At 45.1% G+C, this 22,748-nt stretch overlaps 1 protein-coding gene and 1 long non-coding RNA gene across 13 annotated transcripts in view; one reads left to right on the forward strand and one right to left on the reverse strand.

Annotated features, from left to right (window-relative positions):
• The window catches only part of BLTP1 (bridge-like lipid transfer protein family member 1), a 201,468-nt gene that overhangs the window by 99,263 nt on the left and 79,457 nt on the right, over positions 1-22,748 (forward strand). For 11 of the 12 annotated variants that reach the window (XM_053253722.1, XM_053253721.1, XM_053253726.1 and 8 more), the window contains exons 41-44: positions 6,173-6,413; positions 12,253-12,401; positions 18,927-19,146; positions 20,461-20,619. In XM_053253722.1, the coding sequence (XP_053109697.1) occupies positions 6,173-6,413; positions 12,253-12,401; positions 18,927-19,146; positions 20,461-20,619 (769 nt within the window). The remainder of the gene's footprint in view (positions 1-6,172; positions 6,414-12,252; positions 12,402-18,926; positions 19,147-20,460; positions 20,620-22,748) is intronic. The other variant, XM_053253728.1, reaches the window with a different exon arrangement.
• LOC128326595 (uncharacterized) lies at positions 2,266-21,879 on the reverse strand. The gene is made up of 3 exons (XR_008308128.1): positions 21,798-21,879; positions 3,666-3,738; positions 2,266-2,337 (listed from the first exon to the last, which is right to left on the reverse strand). It is a non-coding gene; the product is annotated as an uncharacterized LOC128326595 (long non-coding RNA).

The raw sequence follows: 22,748 nt of genomic DNA on the forward strand, positions 1-22,748 counted from the left end.
AGACCAATGGTCTGACTCAATATGTGGCAGTTTCCTATGTTCCTATGTTCCTAAGATCTATTCCATCTCCAGTTTGTCTATAAGAATAGCTAACTCCTGTCCTGTTTGGCCAGATACAATAATTATTTATGGGACATTTTGCTACAGGACTCAAGTTCTTTGACTCCTGACGAATTTCAGGACTGATTCACAGAAGTATATGAAGAAAACCACTGCTGTCACTAGGCAACAGCTCAGCACCTTCAAACATTTAGCAGACACTGAATCTCAAGCCATGGCGATGGTGGTAATCATATGCCGTCATGCATGGTTGAGATCCACAAACCTTCAACAAGACATGCAGGACTGCATAGAGAACTTGGCCTATGACGGAAAGGGTTCATTTAGTGAGAACACAGACTCCACTATGGAGTCTTGAAAAAAATAAAAGTATACAGCAAAGATGTTCATGGCAATAGGCTCTGCATCTTCTGCAACATCCCACTACTGCCAGTGCCAGGAATTTATAGGAAAGCTGCCTGTGGTGGTGAGTAACTTGCTCCTTTTAAGCAACATGAGTGAAAGGATTTCAGGAGTGAATACCGGCCATATCAAAGAAATAAGGGTTTTTGACAGCAGCCTAAGCTGGCTTAACAGGCCAGCTAAAGACCAGACCAAGCAGTCTCTTTGATCTGCTCCGCTGCCCACCACAATCAGACAAATCAAACCAACATTCATCTGCCAAAGCACACATCTGCTTTGTAGTTGTCAACATTTCCATCAAACTGGCAAGCCATGCCCCAGCATGGCAACATATAACATCAGACCTGTGGTTTCTCAGAATTATCGAGACTGGTTATACTTTAGTGTTCAAAACGATGCCTCTGCTCCCAGGGATAAAATAGATATGAGCAATTCCTATATTGCTAGAAGAAGTGCAGGTGCCATTGGAAAAAAGGGTGATTGTCGCAGTGCGGTGGACGGAGAGGAAGTCTGGATTATATTTCTGTTACTTTCAAATCCCAAGGTGGGCGAGGGGGATGTGTGGATTTGGGCAATCAAGGACTTTCAGGCTCTCAATTGGTTTGCATGGACACACAAGTTCAGAATGATGATGTTACAATGAATTCTGCCTGTCCTGTGCAAGGAGTGGGCGGCGACATTATATTTGCAGGACGTGTATTTCCTCATAGGAATACAACACAATTGCGGACAGAAGGCATTGTGGTTTACCCATTTTTGGATGACTGGCTTCTAGTAAGGGACGACTAAGAAAGGTTACTTTTGCAGATCCGATATGTATTACAACTGCTACAGGATCTGGTCATCAATTTCAGCTGGAAGAAGTCGAACCTGGAACCACAAAAATGCATACATTTTATATAGGAGCACTTCTGGATGTACAATCAAAAAGAGCATTCTTACCTGTAGAATGATATCGGCAAATCAGAGACTTGATTTGTCTTTTCAACAACTGCAATACAACCCGCATGCAATGTGCAGCGACTGATGGGGTTAATGGCTTCCTGAAATGCTACTGTACGTTACACATGTCTGTGGATGTGGCCACTGCAGATGTGGTACCTCAGAAACTTCCGCCCCGATGTGGACAGTCAGCAGAAGAGGCTGTCATTACCGCAGGGCTTCTAACAATCTCTGTACTAGTGGACAGTGGAGACCAATCTGCTGGGCTGCGTACCTTTCTGCCCACTCACCCCCTCACAATGGGTAACTACAGATGCGTCCCTGTGGGGGTAGGGGGCACATTGTGCCGAGGATGTTGGATGGCACAGCAGCAACGTCAACATATACATTGGTTGCAACTACTGGTTCTGTTTTTGGCACTAAAGGCGTTTGAACCTCGGGTGCACAACAGAGTGGTGCACTGTCGACTCGACAACACCACAGCCATTGCTTATCTCAACTGACAAGGGGGGGGGCAGTGTCTTGTTCGCTTTGTGCCTTGAGTCTGCAAATTTGGAATTAGTGTGTCGGCCACAGTGTGTACTCTCTGGCAGTGCATATATGGGGGTGGACAGTGTCCTGGTGGATGGCCTCAGCTTCTCCATGCAGCAGTACCAGCACCACGAACGTGAAATCAACAACGTCTATCTGAGCCGGGTGTTCAATTAATGGGGCAACCAACTGCGGACTTGTTTGTGACTGCTGCCAACAGAAAATGTCTGAGATATTGCTCACATGCTGGTATTGGCCAGAGATCCCTGGGAGATGTGTTCCAAAATGCTTGGAACAGGGGGTTCTTTTACCTGTTTCTGCCTCAGTCACTTCTAAACTGTGTACTGGTGTTGTAAATCTGTTGGCACGGCTGCCCCGACAGGATTTACAATCCCTTCAGCTCTGCATGAACAAAACGAAGAATGACTCTCAAGATAAAGTATTATAAACAAAAAATAAAGTCCCTTGAAACTAAACTAAGTACCCCCCTCTACAATAACTGAGAATTAACTGAAATAATGGAGCAAGGAAGAACAGAACAAGGACCGGCTGGAACAGGGAGGATTGAGAAAATACAAGGACACAGTCTGCGAGGAAAAAAAGGCAAAGTTGCCAAGAACAGCCTGCTTAATATAGGGCTCGAGATAAGCAGTAGCCAATCAGGCTTTCCTGACTCAGCACTTCTATTTCCTCTCCTGTGAGATCTTGCACCTGCGTGTCTCCCACTGAGCTTTTCTCTTGAGACAATTTCTTAACACAGGTGAAATTCCAGCTTCCTCCTGATCAGCCTCCTCAGTCCTCATGTCTGCCAGCTGTTCCAATTCCTCAGCTCCAGAGTCTGTTCTCCTAGCCAAATCCTGCTGCTGTGCCTCTGAGCCTGCACTCCCAACCGAGTCTTCCCGTTCCTCCTCTGACTCTTCTGACTCAGAGGTCTGATCCATGACAACTGGCACAGATAATGTGGGACAACACATCAGGCATACTAGTGCTGCTGTGGTGGCCTTGACAGTCCTGGTTTGCACGGCTTTCTCAAACTGTCGGGAGGGACTTGCCACAGGTTCCCTCTAAGGCCCAGTCTCTTAGTTCGGGATGGCGGAGCTGTGCAGCATCCAGATGGAAGGACTGTATGGATCACAGTGTGGAGAGTTGGCTTCTAAATAAGATACTCATTAACAATAGGAGGCTGACTACCAGGAAAAATTATGGAAGCAAATGGAAGTGGTTCAATCAATATGCATGATCGCAGGGTTTCCGCCCTGGTAGGGCTATGTTGCAGCTGGTTTTGCTATACATGACCTCCTTAAAGCTCAAGGTTTAGCAAATGTGTCTCTCAAGGTGCATCTGGCAGCTATCTCTTCGATGCATAGCGGTTGAGATGGCACCACTGTTTTTTCCCCATCATGAGTGTAAGAAATTTCTGAAGGGCGTAATAACTTATATCCCCCAATATTGCTGCCTATGGAGCAATGGAGCTTGTCCTTTGGGTTGACAGCATTTACTGAGCACTTCTTTGGGCCTTTGGATGAAGCTTCGCTCTGTCTGGTTATACTGAAGATGGTGTTCCTTATAGCTGTCACTACCATGAAACGAGTGAGTGAGCTCACACCAATGTGGATGGATATTTCATATACAGAATTCTATCCTCACAAGATGGTGATGTGGTTGGATCCACAGTTCTGACCTAAGATTGTGACGGAGTTTCATTTAAACTAAGATATTACGTTACCTACCTTTTTTCAAAGTCCACAGTTGCCATTGGAGAAAGCGCTGCATTTGTTAGTCCGACGTTCTTTGCTGTATTACCTAAAAGACACCAAGGACATTAGAAGGTCAAAGAAGCTTTTTGTGGCCTATAAAGTAGGGCAAAAGGTCAGCCAATATCGCGACAGTGACTTGCACATTGGTTGGTGGAGTTAATAGTGCAGGTGTATTGGCAGCAAGGCATAGATCCGCCACACACCATACGAGTGCTTTCAAGACGAGCATATGCGTCCCCTGCAGCACATCTGTTAGGAATCCATATGGTTGATATCTGTGCGCCTACAAGATGCTCTTCCCAGCAGCTTTCATTAAGCACTAGGGGTGTGCACGGAACCGTGGAGCCGTGGCCCGGCACTGGGGTGGGGGGTTCTAATAAGGATGGGGGGCTTTACTTACCCCTCCCAACAACCGCGCCGTATTTCCTAGAGCAATCGGGCGACAGGATACCTCCCTGCCGCCCGCTTCAATCCCCGTTTGGCTGTGGCTCCTCCTGAAGTATTCAGAATCGGATGGCAGGATACCTTCCTGCCGCCCCCTTTAAGACCCCTGCCGCCCCCTTCTCCCCAGTGCCCCATTGCAAAGGGGCTGTAGGAGAACTCCCTGCCGCCCCTTTGTCTGCTCGGCTTTTGAGCAGGCAAGGGGGCAGCAGGGAGTTCTCCTGCCGCCCCTTTGCAATGGGGCACTGGGGAGAAGGGGGCGGCAGGGGTCTTGAAGGGGGTGGCTGCCAGCCGAGCAGGGCTTTGAAGGGGGCGGCAGGAAGGTATCCTGCCATCCGATTCTGAATACTTCAGGAGGAGCCACAGCCAAGTGGGATTGAGGCGGGCGGCAGGGAGGTATCCTGTCGCCCGATTGCTCTAGGAAATACGGCGCGGTTGTTGGGAGGGGTAAGTAAAGCCCCCCCCCGTCCTTATTGGAACCCCCCACCCCATCTTCCCGAACCAAACCACCCCGTGTCCGGACCGGTCTGGAGGCCTTTAGAATGTCCTCCGAACCGGTCCGTGCAGATCCCTATTAAGTACTATGTTATTGACCTGAGGTCTGCTGAGCAGGTGCAGTTTGGGAGAAGTGTTTTGAAACGGGTGTTGCCTTAAGGTTTCTAGGGCTGCTGTGTCCACCGCCTTGCTTGAAAGCTGACTAATCACCCATTCCTTATGAATGCAACGGAGCACGATCAGGGGCGTAGCAAGGTTGGAGTAGGACAAGATTTTAAAATGCCCCCCCCCCCCCCCCCGCTAGTGAAGCTCAGTTCATGAAGGAAAGAAATCTTAAATAAGGCTGAATAGTGGTAACAAAAAGCATAGTAAAAGTGTGTGTGTGTGTGTGTGTTTGTGCACACACACACACACACACACACACGCGCGCCACAATAGAACATCATCCTAAATTATTTTTTTAAAGGTTTTGTGAATTGTGGACGATGCAAGTCTTTTAATGGTACTAGAGAAAGACATGTTGTTCTAGTAGCTCCAGGTCGTAACACTCACATCAGTTTCGGAGGATGAATACAACTGAAGGAAACCCAGGCGGGTGCACGGCTGGGGGAGTCAGTCATGTGACTTGCCTCGGGGGGGGGGCAAGGCAGTGGGCCCCCAGATAACTGTCTCCCCTTGCCCTATTATAGTTACGCTCCTGATCACAATCCAGATAAATGGCTTGCTCACCTGTAACTGATGATTTGGTAGTGATCCATTGTATTCATAAGACCCTCCCGAACCACCCTACAACAGTAGGTGTTAAAAAGAAAGAAAAAAGAACGTACCTTAAAAATATCACTACATGATCATCAAAGATGGTGGTCTGCAAGAAACTGAGAAAATTTAAGAGAACGTCTTCTTCATTATGAACCTCCCCCCCACACACACCCATTAAGGTCATTTGGAGGGGTCCGTCTCCAGTTGCTGCCAGCTCAGCTAGTGGCCACACTGGTACAGGCCTTCTTGGTTGCTGCCCTGAGACTGTGGAATGCGCTCCCTACTGAAATACAATCCTCCTCATCTCTGGCAATTTTCAAAAAGCACTTGAAAACCCACCTCTTCACCCAGTCTTTTCCAGCTTTTTAAATTTTTAAGTTTTACTCTGTTTTGATTTTTAGATTGTCTAAATGGTTTGTGTATGTTTTAACATGTTTTATGTACATTTTAACTGCCCAGAGACAAAAGTTTGGGGCAGTGCACAAATTTGACAAATAAATAAAATAAAATGGCGCCACCAACTGCCAATTACAATAGAAGCACTGAGCATGTGCGAGGCAGAGTGGGCGTCACGAGGAACTAGTCAATCTACTCGCGAGGTCCCTGTGCAGAACCCACTCCTTATGAATATAACGAATCACTACCACATCCTCAGTTATAGGTGAGCAACCTGTTAATACCATAAGGTCGTCCTTTGTATTTTCTGTTTCTTTTTCATAGTATTACATGGATGCTCCTTTGGAATTTGGCTTTTTAATATATTTTGCATATGTTTTGTCTTCCAGAGTGATGGACTTCCTGCTTTGGTGACATTAAAGAAAGGTCTCATTGCCTTAGCTAGGCAATGGATGAAATTCATTGTGGTAACACCAGCCTTCAAGGGGGTGAGTTTACATCGGCCAGCTCAGCCAATGAAACTTCAATCAACTGTACTCAATGACCAAGAGGACGGCTTTGGTTTAGACAATGGTGGTGGTCTTCAAAGTGACACAAGTGCTGATGGAGCAGAATTCGAGTTTGATGCAGGTATCTACTTCAGCAGGGCCTTTTCAGAATAACTTGTGTCCATTAGAGGAGGAGGAAGGAAGGTGTCCAGTGTAGGTTATCTCTTCCCATTCACTTTGGAGGTAGAACTTATGACAATTAGACAAAGCTTTAAGAGTTTCCTAATTTCCAGTCTTGTCAACTTCTGAGACAAGTGTTCACTTGGAGCACCAGTAATCTTCTCTGGCCATCTTCAAGTAGGAAGGAACGTGAAAAAGAGATTAACTCTCTCTCTAAGCTAGGTGGAGTTGAAAGAGCAGTTTTTGCAAACTGAAAAAGAATTTGATCTTTTTCAGTTTGCACAAAAAAAAAAAAAAGCAAAAAAGGATTTCCCCCTAGCACCATAAGTGCATTATGTTTTCCTTAATTAAAATTTAAAAAATCAAATCAAATGTCCCACACCATATGCATGTACTGACTACCCTTATCAGCTTCCTGTTCAAGCCACAGTTTACTTGAAAGAACTCACTTTCAAAATCATCGTTTAGTGTGTCTCACATCAGTTAGTAAGGTATCTGAGTGTGGGCGCCTCATCCCACAGGTAAGCAGCATCTGTGTAGGGTGCCAAATGCATGTGATGTCCCTTAATCATCTTTCTCACATATGCTGTTTTTCTTTGTTTTTAAAAAAGTTACTCCACCTTATTCTGTATAGCAATACTCATAATTGCACATGTTTTTTCCTTCTGGGTGCTGCTTCCTGTTTGATTAAGGGGTGAAATGCTTCACATATGCAAATTCCTTACTTAACCCTTGGGTGAGTCATCCAACTCCACCTTGCCAGCTGATGTGATAGCCATTAAAATATGTCTTTGAGATTGAGCTTTTTCAAGGGAACTGTGGCTTAAGAATGCAAAAGCAGGATAGTGGACATCCAGTTAAAATTTCATGTGGGAAAACAGATGAGCTGGGTTCATTTCACCCCGAACAATCCTTTTCATGTATCTGCAAAATTGGGGATGGGTTGACAAAGATGACTTGTTCTTACACCTTCAAATTCTGCTCATTGCAAGAGTTTACTTACTCAAATATTTTAATACTCCAGTCCTGGGCATGCTTACTTGGAAGTATTCCACACTGAAATTAGAGCCAATCAAGCATCAGAAAATAATGGGATGTAATTACTTGAAACTAGTTTTGAGATTGGCTGTAAATGTATTAATTTTTATTTATTTAACATATTTTTATACCACCCAAAACTTGCGTCTCTGGGCAGTTTACAGTTAAAATCATTTAAAACATTAAAATCATTTAAAACCAACATTAAAAATTAAAACCATAAATCTAGTTAAGAGCCTGGGTGAATAAATGTATCTTCAGTGTCTTTTTAAAAGTTGCCAGAGATGGGGAGGCTCTTATTTCAACAGGGAGCACATTCCAAAGTACAGGGGCAGCAACAGAGAAGGCCTGTTCCCACATAGCCACCAAACGAGTTGGTGGTAGCTGCAGACAAACCTCTCCAGATGATCTTAACAGGTGGTAGGGCTCATGGCAAAGAAGACATTCTTTTAAATATCCAGAACCTAAGCTATTTAGGGCTTTATAGTAATGACTAGTACCTTGTATTTTGTCCAGAAACATATTGGCAGCCCATGTAGTTCTTTCAACACAGAAGTAATATGGGCTCTCCTAGATGACCCAGAGACCAAACTGGCTGCCACATTCTTGAGCAACTGCAGTTTCTGGACTAGGTACAAAGGCAACCCCACATAGAGCACATTGCAGTAATCCAGCCTAGAGGTTACCAGAGTATGTACCACCATTTTGAGGTCATTCATCTCAAGAAACGGATGCAGCTGGCGTATCAGCCAAAGCTGATAAAAAGCACCTCAACCTGAGATACCTGGGAGAGGTTTGGATCCAGAAGCACCCCCAGACTGTGTACCTGTTTTTTCCAGGGGAGTGTGACCCCATGCAGAACAGGCAGAGCAACATCGTCTCCCGAGTTCTGATCTCGCGCAATGAGTACCTCGGTCTTATCTCGCTTAGGCCTCAATTTGTTATTCCTTATCCACCCCATAACTGCCTCCTGGCAGGCATTTAGGGAGGTTATACCTTCTCCCAATGATGTTGGCATGGAGAAATAGATTTGGGTGCCATCAGCATGTTGATAACACCCTGCACCAAATCTCCTGATGATCTCTCCCAGCGGTTTCATGTAGATGTTAAACAACATTGGAGACAATAAGACAATAAGATGTTAAATAACATCGGAGCCCTGAGGGACACCATATGAAAGTTCAGATTTTGAAGAACAACAGTCTCCAAGAGACACCATCTGGAATCTGCCCGTGAGGTAGGAGTGGAACCACTGCAAAGCAATGCCTCCGGCCCCCAATCCCCTCAGACGTTCCAGAAGGATACCATGGTCAGTAGTACTGAAAGCTGCCGAAAGATCCAAAAGGACCAACAGAGTCACACTCCCTCTGTCATCAGGCTGACCAAGGTAGTCTCCACCCCATAGCCCGCCCGAAAGCCAGTTTGAAATGGGTCTAGATAATCAGTTTCCTCCAAGACTGCCTGGAGCTGTGAGGCCACCACCTTCTCAATCATCTTGCCCAGCCACAGAAGGTTGGAAACGGGCCTGTAGTTGCTTAACTTGGAGGGATCCAAGGCAGGCTTTTTCAGAAGCTGCCTAATGATTGTCTCCTTAAGACAAGGAGGTATCCTACCCTGCCTCAGAAAAGCATTTATAATCAATACCGGGCCCTCTACAACAGCCTCCCTGCCAGATAGTGTAAGCCGTTTCAGGCAAGGCTCAAGAGGGCAGGTGGTAGGCCGCACCATTCTGAGCAACTTGTCCACATTCTTAGGAGTTACAAACTGAAATTGATCCAGGGTCATTGTGTAAGAGGAGTTGCTGGACACCTTGGCATCAGACTCTGTAACAATTGTGGAGTTTGAATCTAAGTCGGCCCGAATACAAGAGATTTTGTCGACAAAAAACTCATTAAAAAGATCACAGAGAGTAATTGTTGGTTCCAAGTACGTTAGCCCCTTCACAACTGTGAACAACTCCACCGGATGTGAACTTGCAGATGTTATATGGGAGGGGAAAAATCACTTCTTTGCTGCACACTTTATTTATTTATTTATTTATTTATTTATTTATTTATTTATTTCATTTTATATCCCGCTCTTCCTCCAAGGAGCCCAGAGCGGTGTACTGCATACTTAGGTTTCTCCTCACAACAAAAACCCTGTGAAGTAGGTTAGGCTGAGAGAGAGTGACTGGCCTAGAGTCACCCAGCTAGTTTCATGGCTTAATGGGGATTTGAACTCGGGTCTCCCCGGTCCTAGTCCAGCACTCTAGCCACTATACCACGCTGGCCTGAACATAGAGCTTCAAATAAACTCTATGTAGTAATCTGTTGGATCTGAGTAGAGTCTTTCTCCACTTGCACTCTAGTCATCTACCTTTCCACTTCAGCCCCTGTAGTTCTCCCGTATACCAAGGGGCCAGTTTAAAAGCGGGTCATAGAGGACACTTAGGAGCAATTGTGTCCACTGCCCTGATGAGTTCATTATTCCAGTTCTCCACCAGAGAGTCAACAGGGTCACCAGCAGAGCCAGCACTAAATCCCTCCAAAGCTTCTCAGAATCCAATTGGATCCAATAACCTTCTCGGGTGGACCATCCTAATGGGCCCCCTGCACCTGCGGAGGTGGGACGTGGCCATGAGTCCAACCTTAACCAGATGGTGGTCTGTCTATGACAGTGGGGAAATCACAGGAGTCTCTACCGATGGAACACCACCCTGTTCAGAGTGAAAGACCAGATCAAGCGTGACCAGCAATATGTGTTGGTCCCGAAACCACTTGGGATACGCACATAGTCGTCATGGCCGCTATGAACTCCTGAGCTGCCTCGGACAAATTGGTCCCAAAATGAACATTGAAGTCCCCCAGCACCACAAGCCTGGGAGACTCCAATACCAAGACCAAGTCCGTCAGCTCAGTCAGGGACTCTGTTTGGCAGCGGGGTGATGGGTACACCAACAGAAATCCCAGTCTATCCCTGGTCCCCAAACTTGAATAGGTACACATAATCAGTATGGTCAGACACTTTGACAGGGATCCTGGCAAGGGAGATATTGTTCTTATAAACCACAGCCACTCGACCTCCCTGCCCACTGCCCCCACCCCCACACTGCTCAGCAGAGTACCCAGGAGGGAGAAGCTGGGACCATATCAGGTCACCAGTCTCCCCCAACCAAGTTTCTGTAATACATACCAGATCGGCCCCTTCATCCAGAATCAAATCATGGATGATTTCAGGTTTATTCTGGACCGACCTGGCATTACAGAGGAGCAAGACAAGGCTCTGTGGGCGGTTGTCATTGCTTTCCAAGGTCAAAGAGCTGGTAGGACTGCCAGAAGGGGAAACAGCAATTACGTTTCTGATTTGCCTTCCCCTGCAATGGTCTCCTGACTTGTCAACGTTACTTCTTCTATTCCCCACCACCACTGGAATAACTGCCCCATAATCAGTGGATACACCCCCTGTCTCCCCATCTCCACCCAGACACATTAAAAAGCCAACTCACCCAGGATTTCAAACAGAAGCCGATATAAAATAGCCACCCATCTTTACACACCACAAGGGATCTTGAGCCAAACAGCCTGGCCCTCGCCCTCATTATCCCCCAAAGTGCCTCCCCCAAAGGGGCGGCCTCATTTGGTGTCACCTCTTTGGTGGCGACCCCACCGGTGGTGGGCTCACCACCACAGGCAGCATTCGTATTAAGTCCCAGAGCTGAGCAGGTGACCCCAGGAACTGCTGAGTCGCTCAGGAGCTGGCCCCAATCCTAAACACACTCCCACAGGTATTCACAGAGACAGCAGGTCGCAGCCTCACAGGGACGCAGGAGCAAGCAGGTAGCAGCAGCAGCAGGAGCCAACTGCACCCACTTGGGGTCTCACACCGAGCAGCACTGGATAGGAAGCAGGTGGGCGCTTTCTCTCCTCTGCTGGGCTTTACATTACATTTTAAATGTAACTGTACTTCTGCTATAGCATTTTCCCTTGCCCATTTTATCCAATTTAAAATATATTTTGACTTCAGTCTGCTCAGAGTGGTGTTCATTCCTTGTTGAATTGATAGAGTGGTGGTGCTTGTTACTATGCTTTGTTACTATGTGTCTCCTGTCCTGCTAGTGTTAAAAGAAACTTTAAAAATGAGCTTGAATGATCAATTCAGCTGCAAATTATGTACTTTGGCAGCTAGTACATAATTATTCAGTATTGGCAGCATCTTCTGGAGCATTTTAAACCAATGAGAGAATATTGCTGCTCTAAACACAATTCTGTTTCCACTTATTACTTAATTGAATTGAGTTGCAATTTCGCCTTGCACACATCTGTTGAAAAAGTGATATGTATATTGGAAGAGACCCAACAAATACATATTTGTGGTCCTTGGCAAGTTTGTTGCATCTTAAATATAGAGTGACAGAAGCACTCTAATTAAGCTACTCTTTGATGTTCTTCATTATGGTGATATAAATTAGCAAAAGAGAACTTGCTACAAAAACAATTGTGAAAAGAGTACACAAATTGGAAGCTACTTATACTCGTGGCAAAGAAACAAAGGAAAAATGTAGCTGTAGAGAGCACTTTCTCTCAAAAATGCATTATATTTGAAGAAATGTCAGCTGGCCCAAGCTCTGGGTCTTAAATTGGGATTAGAGCAATGTCTGCAATTTTGTGTGCCAAATGTAACTGAGAGTTTGTAGGGCAGCCTAGTAATAAGTGTCTTCAGTAACCAATAGATTTGGCTACATTTCTCCTATCATTAATTTGTACTACTGTTGCGTATTTCAGCCACTGTTAGTGAACATACAATGCTTCTGGAAGGAACTGGTACCCGCCCCCCACCTGCTGGTGTTTCTTCTGGGCCTGTGACTGGTGCTGAGATTATGAGGAAATTATCAAAGACTCATACACACAGTGATTCTGGTCTTAAAATAAAGGTAAATTTGATTTATGCATAAGTTAAAGAAGAGCTGAGATATAGGTACAGTATATTTGGAAGGAAAAACTTAGCTGCATCCATTATTAGAGTTGAAATCTGATATCCAGTTTTTAGAAAATTGTGCTGACCACTGCCAAGTTGTTATCAAAGACTCATACTTGTAGTAATTCTGGTTTTATAAGAAAGTTATGTCCTCTGATCAGTTGTTCAATGGTACAACACTTTTATCTCACCTTAGCTTGCTGTTTATTTTTCAGAAAATAGTCTTTTAAATATCTGTATATTTGGAGTTCGTCAAGTAGCTGGAGTTCTATTGTGTATATATATTTTCATCTTCTGTATATTGTTTTCCATATGTGGATCTGAAAACAGCCCTCGGGTTTAGGAGCTTCTTCAATGATGCAAGAATTCTATTCTTTGGCTTAATTGTATCAACTTCCTGACCTTTCCAACAGTATATTTTAGGGACCATGCAACAAAGAAAATAGAAAAGGGGACCATCTTATCTATATATTATTTTTTAATATGTAAACTGCTTTGAGAACTTTGATTGAAGAGTGGTATATAAATATTCGTAGTAGTTGGTGCACACGAATCAGTTAATGAAAACACCAATGTGTTCTGAGTCAAGATTCCTCCTTTGAGCAAACCACTTTGAAGAAATTGCTTGAATAGCCTTACAAGCTATTCATCAAATAACTTGCATCTGCAGAATAGAGTACTTGATAATGAAATTACCTCAGCAGAAAGGTTTTATAAACGCAATAGTCCAAAAGCTGTAGGATGAGACATGTTTCAGTAGCCAGATTCTTGTGTTAAGACTGTTGGAACAAATTGCTCTTATAGTTGCAGATAAGTAAAAACATCCAAAACATCTTTCCCCGCTTGTTCCAGAGGCAGGACTTGAGTTAATTAACTCTGAGGCTTTATAAGCCCCAGAAGGCTAACCCCTCCTAGTTCTTCCAGTCCTGTGGTTGCCCCAGTACTAGTCTTTTGTCTTTCAGCCAAGCCTTCTCTGCCTCCTTAACTTATCTATAGTCTTTTTCTTATCTCTGAGTTTCTCCTTCTGGCTCTCTAGCCATTGTGTTTCTTCTCCATTCTTTCCCCTTTTACAAAAAAAAAAGGGGAAAAAAAGACTTCTCATTTTGTTCCCTTTTCCTCACGTCTCTCTCTCACTGATGGGGCCTGCAAAGCATCTAAGGCACATTTTGTTGCCCAAAAGGAAGATGAGGAATCCTCTCTTCCCCCACCTTCAGGGAGTGACTTCCTGCTAATAAGCAGCAGGCCTGTTTACAGCTCTAAGGTCCTCGTTGGTGCTGTGAGAAGCGGCAGGTGAAGGAGGAGGAATGGAAGGACCTGACCAGAGAGAAGGCCCTTCGGGGCAGAAGAAAAGTAAGAGGTACACTTCCTTGGCACCATCAGCACCTGGTTTGCAGGCAGTTCCTTCCATCTCTCCAACTGAGCCACCAGAAGCAGTAGAAGAGCCAGCGTGCCCAGCGGTCCCACAAATGCCCACACAGACCTCAGGCTCTGTTAGATGCCGAAGCCAATCCTACTCCACGGGAACCTGCGGAAATCCCAAAGGGGCAGATGGATCACCAGAGGGGTGAGGTGAGAGTGCTCCCAGCGGCCCCTCCCTATCCCAAGAGGAACTCCTGCTCCTTCCATCCACAGCGGCCAGGAGGCTGATAATGCAACACCAGGGCCTTCTCAGCCAGTGCAGCCTGCCCTTCCAAGGCAGGTTCTGCCTGCTAACAAAGCAGGACCACTGCAGCCGACAGCTCTGGAGCCAGAGAGACCTGGGCCTTGTTGCCCTCCCACTCCTTCTCTACCCAACCCTCCTCTTTCTCGAACCCCTAATCTGGCTTTATCTGTTGAAATAACGGCTAGCTGGCAGATGTGGTTCCAAAACGTTTTTGACAAGTCACTGCTGCAGTGCAAATGCACAAAGTCTGATAAAAAGGAGAACAGAAACAGAGACTCATCAACCTCTTGTCTTCCTCATCAGAACCTCTGCCTAAAAAGTCTTTAAAAATGTGATAAGCATAAGAAATATCTTAGTCTAAGGGATCTATAAAAGCTAGAAAACAGCACAGGGACCAGAAGGCTCAAGGCTCTCCTTCCCATTCTTCAGCTATCTCTGATTATAACTCACCTGACATCTACCCCAGGGGATCCGGCCCCACACCATCCAACCCAGGACCCATTTATGATGCTGATAGCCCAGTGGAAGTCCCAGACATCTTTTATTTAGACACGGTCTCAGGGGAATGGTCTGATGACCAGAATCCAGATGTTTCAGCCACTTCTAAAAGGCTGCTCATACCTGAGGACTTTTCACACCTCATTCACAAGGCGTTGATCACTTTAGGCCTGCAACAGCAATCACAGGTTGACCAAACAGTTTCCTCCAGGGGTTCCCAACTCCAAAATTCAAGTTGTTCCCATTTTCAGACTTAGTGCACCAAGAATGGGAAGTGCCAGCAGCTCACAGGAAGCCCATCCAGCTGGTCAACAAGCTGTATGGCTTCATGCAAACAGCATCTGAGATATTCAGGTGCCACCCACAGATGCACCAATAGTGCCCTTGTTATCAGGAGCCATTCTGCCACATAATGGCGATAATGCTCTCAGGGACCAGAATGAGAAAAAGATTGAATCAAGCTTTAAAAAGGGACATGAGGCCTCCACCCTGGGTGTTAAGGTGTCCTCAGCACCATCTATCATGGCAAGGGCTTTGCTGCTTTGGATAGATGAACTATTACAGTCCCCTCCCGCAGACTTAGCTAGACAACACCAAACTCTCTTAAAAATTAAAAAAGTGCAGCCATTTATAGCAGATGCCACACTAGACTCCATCAGATTCACATCACGCTCAACAGCTGGCGTTCGTTATGGCTCAAGTACTGGCATGTGGACCCTGTTTCAAGCAACAACCTGGCAGCTGTCCCATACACCTCTGCAAAGCTTTTCAGGGTTGAGGCCCTGAAGGATGTGCTTGCAGAGACTAAAGATGAAAAGAAGGTGCTCCCTTCTGCTCCTTGCAGAGAAGGCAGGAGGTCCCCGCTGCAGGTCCTTCCTTATCCCTTTCAGACCTAGGGATAGGGACAGTGCGCCCAACATTCCTACTGGAACAAACAGTGCCCTACCATTCGACAACCTAACCAACTATGTTAGAGTTTGGGGGCTCAACTCAAACCACGGAAGTCTTCCTGACTTACCGAGAATAGGTGTGGGAAGTCACCTACCCCATTTCTTTCACACCTGGGAGTCCAGCACATCCAACAAGTTGGCCCCGAGTACAATATAGCATGGATACAAAATAGAACTGAGTGCAGTCTCCAACAGCCACTTCCTTCCAGCGCCCCAGTCCCAATTCCCCTACCAAGTATGCAAACCACCATAGCAGTGATAGAACTGGTTCCACTGCACCAAAGGGGGCAGGGGCATTTATTCTGTTTTATTTACCATGCTGGAAAAAGATGGTTTGCTAAAGGCAGTTTTGGACCTAAAATACCTAAACAAATATGTTCAGTGCAAGTTATTTAGGATGGAGACCCTTTGCTCCATAGCGCAGGCTCTTCAACGCTCAGATTCCCTGGCATCTGTAGACCTAGCAGAAGCTTACCTGCACATAGCAATTCGCCAGTCAATCCATTATCTGCTCCGCTTAGGGTGTGCAGGCCTGTGTTACCAATACAAGGCGCTTCCATATATTGGAAAGTCCTTAGCCCCTTGGATATTCACGAAGGTTCTGATGCCTCTGATGGCACACCTCTGGCTACAAAAGATACTAATTTTTGCTTACCTAGACGACCACTTCATCAGATCATCATCATCCTTGAAGGTAGGTCGGCAGAATGTATAGAGGACACTAGAAACATTGGCCAACCACAGCTTTCTAGTGAACATGACAAAGAGCCTCCTAACATCTAACATCTACAAGCCTTGACCATCTTGGAGTGATCCTCGACACATCCAAGGACTGTCTCCTCTTACTGCCAGTACATATCCTGAAGACCACATCTCTGATACAGCAAGTATCAGCACCACAGAAGGTCCCACTAATGTTATTAGCCAAAGTACTGGAACTCATGGTTGCTTCGATAGAAGCAGTTCCTTGGGTGTGCTTCCACGTCCAGACATTGCAATGGTTCCTTATCCTCTTCCAGAATCACATTGCCAAATGTTTCCCGACAAAGGTGGAGAGAGATCTCTCCTCCAGTATGTCTGTCTCTCACTTGGTGGACTCATCAGTCACATCTAGACCATGGTAGGATGTTCCTGGACCCTTCAAATATCAAAATAACCACAGATGCCAGCCTATCTAGCTGGGGGGGGGGCACAATGTCTCCACCACACTGCTCAGGGGAAATGGACTCCTATAGAAAAGAGACACAGCATAAACTGGCAGGAACTCAGCCCTAAACACCTTCCAGGCACTGCTACATTCATGTACTAGTCTGCATGGATGTCACTGCAAAATTTCATGTGAACCACTGAGGGGGTACCAGATCAAGATTACTACACCTGGAGTCTACTTTTCTACTTTTGTGGGCGGAGTCTCACCTGTCTTCACTAATCGCACACCACATAAACAGGTTTCTGAACACCCAGATGGACTGGCTCAGCCACACAGAGGTGCACCTGACAGAATGGAGCCTAAGCCCTGTGGCATTCAAGTTCTTGACCCAAACACTAGGCCAGCCCAGGGTGGATCTCTTCGCCTCACCAGCTAACTCAAAACTCCTCCAATTCTTCTCCTATTTTCCTTGCTGCAAGCACAGAGGCAGTGGACAACCTCTCAGCTCCTTGGTCAGAGGTTCTCCTTTATGCTTTCCTGCCGGTTCCAGTTATCAGCAGGCTTCTCCACAGGATTCGGCTGCTCAAGCACAAGTGATTCTTGTGTCACCACACTGGCCACACTGATCCTGGTTCGCCAACATCTTACACCTGGCAGTAGAGGGACCCTTGGTTCATTCCAGTGACCCTGGACCTTCTTCAACAGGGGCCAATCCTTCATCATGATCCGTTGTGATTCAGGCTTGCCACATGGTGACTGAACGGGGCATCTTGAGTCTCTGTGGCTATGTGCTGAAGGTCTTGGACACCGTTCTTGCCTCAAGGAGAGATTCCACAAATTGAATCTACCAATGTACATGGCAGATGTTCCTACACTGGTGTCGCTGGCACAGCTTCTGTCTGGAACATTGTGGTCTCCTTGAGTTGCTTCTCTGCTTATAGATCAGGGAGTCTGATCAGACACCTTGAAATGGCAGGCAGTGGCCTTGGCTCCTCCCTTAAGCCCAACAAGAAGGCATTGACTTCTCACCCCCACCTCAAGCGCTTCTTGTGAGGGGCCACACTCAAAGCACCAGTTGTAGTGCACAGGTTCCCAACATGGGACCTACGCAAAGTGCTCAGGGTTCTACATGCACCACCTTTCAGGCACATATGTCCCATCTCTCTATGGCTCCTATCCTTCAAGCTGGCATTCTTGGTGGCCATCCCCTTCTATAGGCCAGTTTCAGAACTCAGAGTACTGGCAGTTAATCTGAATTTATGCATTTTTCTCACCATACTCTGTACAGCTAATCCCCAATCCATACTTTCATCCCAAGATTGTCAGTCTTCCATCATTCCAAGGACATTATTCTTCCGTTCTTCTGTGTGCAGCCTGTCCACACTCTGGAGAAGCAGTGGCTGAAGTTGGATGACTGGCACTGCCTAAAGGTGTACCTCAACCGTACCACCACCTTCAGATCTACTGAGTCATTGTTTGTTTCCTTCCACCCAGCCACCATGGACCAGAAGGTGTCAGCACCCACCATTGCCAGATGGATTAAACTGTGCATAGCATTAGCCTATGAAGTTCAAAATCTGGGACCTCCGCTCAAGGTTACTGCGCACTCCACTAGGTCTGCTGCTACTTTGGCTGCTTTCTCCGTGAATGCCCCCCCCCTTGGGGAAATGTGCATAGTGGCTACCTGGAAGTCTCCATCAAGATGGACACATGAACATTTGAGGTGCAAGAGATCTAACTTGTGGACCTCAGTCTGAACCAAATTTAGTCCAGTTATAGAGACAGTGAAAGGAAAGTAGGCTGATTAGTTCTTACTAGAACATCTTGTTTGTTCTCTATTCCGTCTATCTCTGTGTTTACACTTGGCTGATCAGAACTGGGAGGGGTTAACCTTCCTGGGGCTTATAAAGCCTCAGAGCTAATTAACTCAAGTCTTGCCTCTGGAGTACATGGGGAAGGATAACCCACGTGAAGTGTTCTCCAATCCAGCAGCAAGAAGCCTTCATGATGTGTGACCATTGCTCCTTTTTACAGCTTGATTTTAAAAACATATTTACTAGGAGACAAGTTGTACTGATCTAAGTGAAACTTCCAGCTTTACTTTGGACTGGAATCCTAGCTGTAAGACTCCACTGAACTCATTGGGATCTGTTTCCATGTAAACGAGTGTAGGAATTGACTGCTAGTTTTATTAATACAATGCATGTGTTCACTTTTCAGGGTATACATCCATATCATTCCCTGAGTTATACTAGTGGAGATACAGCTACAGACTCTCCAGTTCATGTTGGTCGTTCTGGAATCCTTCTCAAGGAAAGTCCAAGAAAAGAGAGTCTACTCAGCTACTTGACAGGAAGTTTCCCTAGCCTACATAATCTCTTGGAAGGAACTCCGCAAAGAAATGCTGCAGCCCCTAAAAGTAGTTCTTTAACTAGAACAGGTACAAAATGCTTCTGAGTAGGTTTTAGGTTCAGAAATTAGAGTATTAGTTCATGACTTAATTGCAGAGTAATTGATGTTCTCCTTGTTTGTTGCCTTCTGGTGGTCCAAACACTAGGGCAGATGACCTCTTCAACTCCCAGACAATAGGTTATCAGAACAAAGGCTTGGCTGGGCTCTGGACTAGGAGGCACCTGCAGCTTTCTCCCTGTACAAAGTTACTACTGATGTAGCAATAAATCTCCCCAGCTCTCATGATTCCTGAGCTGTACTGGAAAAAGGAGGACATTTTAGAGAGAGCTTTTGAACTGTGGTGATTATCACTATATATCAGTCATAAGTAGGTACAGGAAAGTAGGTCCATATTTCATCCCAGTCCTTGTTCAAAGAACCTGGAGGCTGGAGAAGACATCACTCCTAGCACTTGGATAACTGACTGGTGAACAAGTAAAAGATAAGTGTACAACTAAGTATATTTCCCCTCGAATCAAACCTGGCTGTTTGGACTTTTTCATTGAGTCCAGATATCTGTCTGATACCTCTGTTGAACTTTCCCTCCTTTTATAGGTCTCCATGTAGCGCTAGAGTGCCCTCCAGAAACTTAACAGGCCATCCATGTCAACGCTTAGTGACTTAGTTGGAATAGTCACTGACGTCATATGATATCTCTGAAACAACTGTTAAACAGTTGCTTGGTTAAACTTTGAAAACTACTCAAAATGGAAAATTTTACAAATCAACTTTACAAAGTAACATTAAAATTGGAATTTAGCCCCACATTTTGAGGACATTTAAGTTATAAATGTGTTGTGAAATTATATGCTTTGTCTCAGAAGTGACTGCTTAGCCCTCACCAAAGGTTGAAAAGGCAATGTTAATTTAGTGAGAGGCATGGGCAGGTAAATGTCTCTCTTTTCAATATTCATGTTTTATCATGGTTTATTTGATATTCTCTCTCTCCTAAGAAATGATTTCTGCCATAAACTGAAAAAAAGATTTGTGTAACTAGTAAACGATTTAAAATAAATTTATGTTTAGCACATCGAACAGAACACATTATTTTTAAAAATACTTGCTTGCAGCACTGCATACAGATTAATTACATTTGCCTTTTTAAAACTTTATGGGGGATATCAAACAGATCTTGATACATATGCATGCTCATGATAAAAAACTGTATTATATACTTGAAGTATATAATCAAGTACATCTCCACATTATGCATCCTGTCTCAAAAGTCATTAGATGCACCATAAGACTCGTGTATTGAGTGTATCTTGTAATTAGTTAAGTGTGCTGTTTTTATGTTATCTAGCAAACACCATGCCCTCTGAAATGTTATCTGAACATCCTTTATTATCTGAACCATCATCTGTGAGCTTCTATAACTGGATGTCAAATGCTGTGGGAAACAGAGGAAGTGTGGTTCAAGAATCTCCCATCGCTAAACCTGGACACAATAGTCTCCCAACAGGTATTAATCTCTTTTAAGACTATAATTCAGGGCTGCTCATCTTCGTCCCTCCTGCAGATGTTGACCTACAACTCTCATAAGCCCTGGCTGTTGGCCACTGTGGCTGGGGATCATGGGAGTTGTCATCCAAAAACAGCTGGAGCGTTGAAGTTGAGCATAGGGATGTGCACGGAACTGGCAGCTGCTAGTTTGAAGGTCGGGGGGAATAGCTTTAAGGACTAGGGAAGGTGCTTTTACCCCTGCCAGTGTGTTTTCCTTGCCAGTGCATTCCCCCCGTTGGCGCTGTGCTTTAAAATGGTCCCACGGGGCAGCAGTGCACCTCCTTGCCATCCTGGTGCATGGTGGACCAGAAGTGTCCAGTGTTTGTGCGCACGCGCACCAGGCACTTATAGGTATTTCCAGTCTGCCATGCACCGTGGCAGCAAGGAGGTGCGCTGCTGCCCCGCGGGACCATTTATAGCACAGCAGTGGTGGGGTAAGAGCACCCTCCCCGGTCCTTAAAGCTATCCACCCCCACTGTCGAACCGGCAGAACTGCTGGACTTTTGAACTGATTTGGAGGTCTGTAAAAGGGCCTCTGAACCAGTTTGTGCACCCCGCTAGTTGAGCAGCCCTGCTATAACTCCACACTTCAAATACATTTTCAACTGCTTTCCAAATAAGCTTTGCACAGGGTTGCTAATGCACCAGGATAATTTCAAATATTCAAACAAGTACCCTCAAGCCATTTGAACTAAGAACATAATAAGATCTATGTTGTATCAAACCCAAGGATCCATCTAGTCCAGCATCCTGTTTCCAAGAAAAGCCAGCCTTCCTCTGTTGTATGTCCCCAGCATCTGGTACTCAGGGGTTTACTGCCTCTAAACATGAATGTTCTATTTAGCCATAGTTATTAGCCAAAATGCTCGAGTCTGAATTTAAGGCACAGAGATAATCAGTCAAGGTATGAAAATTTATTAGATGATTTTTATCCTAGATAATGTTTTCTACTTCCAGACAGAAGTGCTCAAATTACATTACACAATAAAAGTTGGTGCCGTGTAGTGGTTAGAGACTGAGCTACGTATAAGGACTTTTGAATCTCTCCTCTGCCATGAACTTAATGGATAGTCTTAGGCAAACCACTCGCTTTCAACCTTGACTCCCCATCTGCAAAATGGAAATATTAATACTTACTTATCTTGGCTTCAAACAGATCTTGTCCTTCAAATAATGAACAGGCACCCCGTGAAGAAGGGGCCACCTTCTTCCTCCTAAGTTGCTTGCATTCTCCTTCTGAAAAAGAATTTTCCTTTAGAATCTCTTTTCTCTGGGTTGTTATTAGAGAACTGCACACTCTGCGTTCCAGATGAAAAACTCGCTTTCATTGGCTGGGCAAAAAGAGTGTTTATGTAATACAAGAGAGGATTAACACACTGGGCCAATGAGAAGAGGTTAAATACTTACCACCCTCAACGCTAATTCATCTTGTGGACATGACTTTAGGCTTGGCTTCCAGTAAGCTGACCTGAGCACTTTTAATGTTTTAAATTATTCACATCTGTTATCAGTACCTATTCAATAGGATGGAAGTCAGGAAAGCATTTTCTAGAATCCTAATTTACACAAGACAAAGGCATGACTTTAGTAAGCCATATCTGAGCAAATGCCTCTTTTGAAATGAGGAAGAGAGAAGTTCTCAGAGTGGTTTATATAGAATAAGATGGTTCTCTGTTCCAAAGGGGCTGATAGGAAACACAGGGGAGACACGAGCAACAGCCACTGGAGGGATGGTGTCCTAGAGCTGAGTAAGGACAGTTGTTGTCCCTGCTAAATAGAAGAGACCACTATTTTAAAAGGTGACTCTTTGCCTGGTTAGCAGGATCATGCTATTCTTTTAAAGAGGGGTGATGCAAACTCCAGGCAATGAAGGATCTTGATCATTTCAGGTGATTTTCACTAGTCAGGACTTAGGTTGCCATTAACCATTTTCATAACCTTGTTGTCCCTTCTCTATGAGCTGATGATGGTTAGGGTAATACAAAGAGTTTCCCTACCATGAACTTTAATTTCACTGCTGCCTTTGAGTAAGCTGAAGATGTCTACATGTACTTGGACCTGGTATTGGTTACTGGAGAATTAATGCAG

This window comes from Hemicordylus capensis, chromosome 5 (assembly GCF_027244095.1).
Source record: "Hemicordylus capensis ecotype Gifberg chromosome 5, rHemCap1.1.pri, whole genome shotgun sequence".
NCBI classification, from domain to species: domain Eukaryota; kingdom Metazoa; phylum Chordata; class Lepidosauria; order Squamata; family Cordylidae; genus Hemicordylus; species Hemicordylus capensis.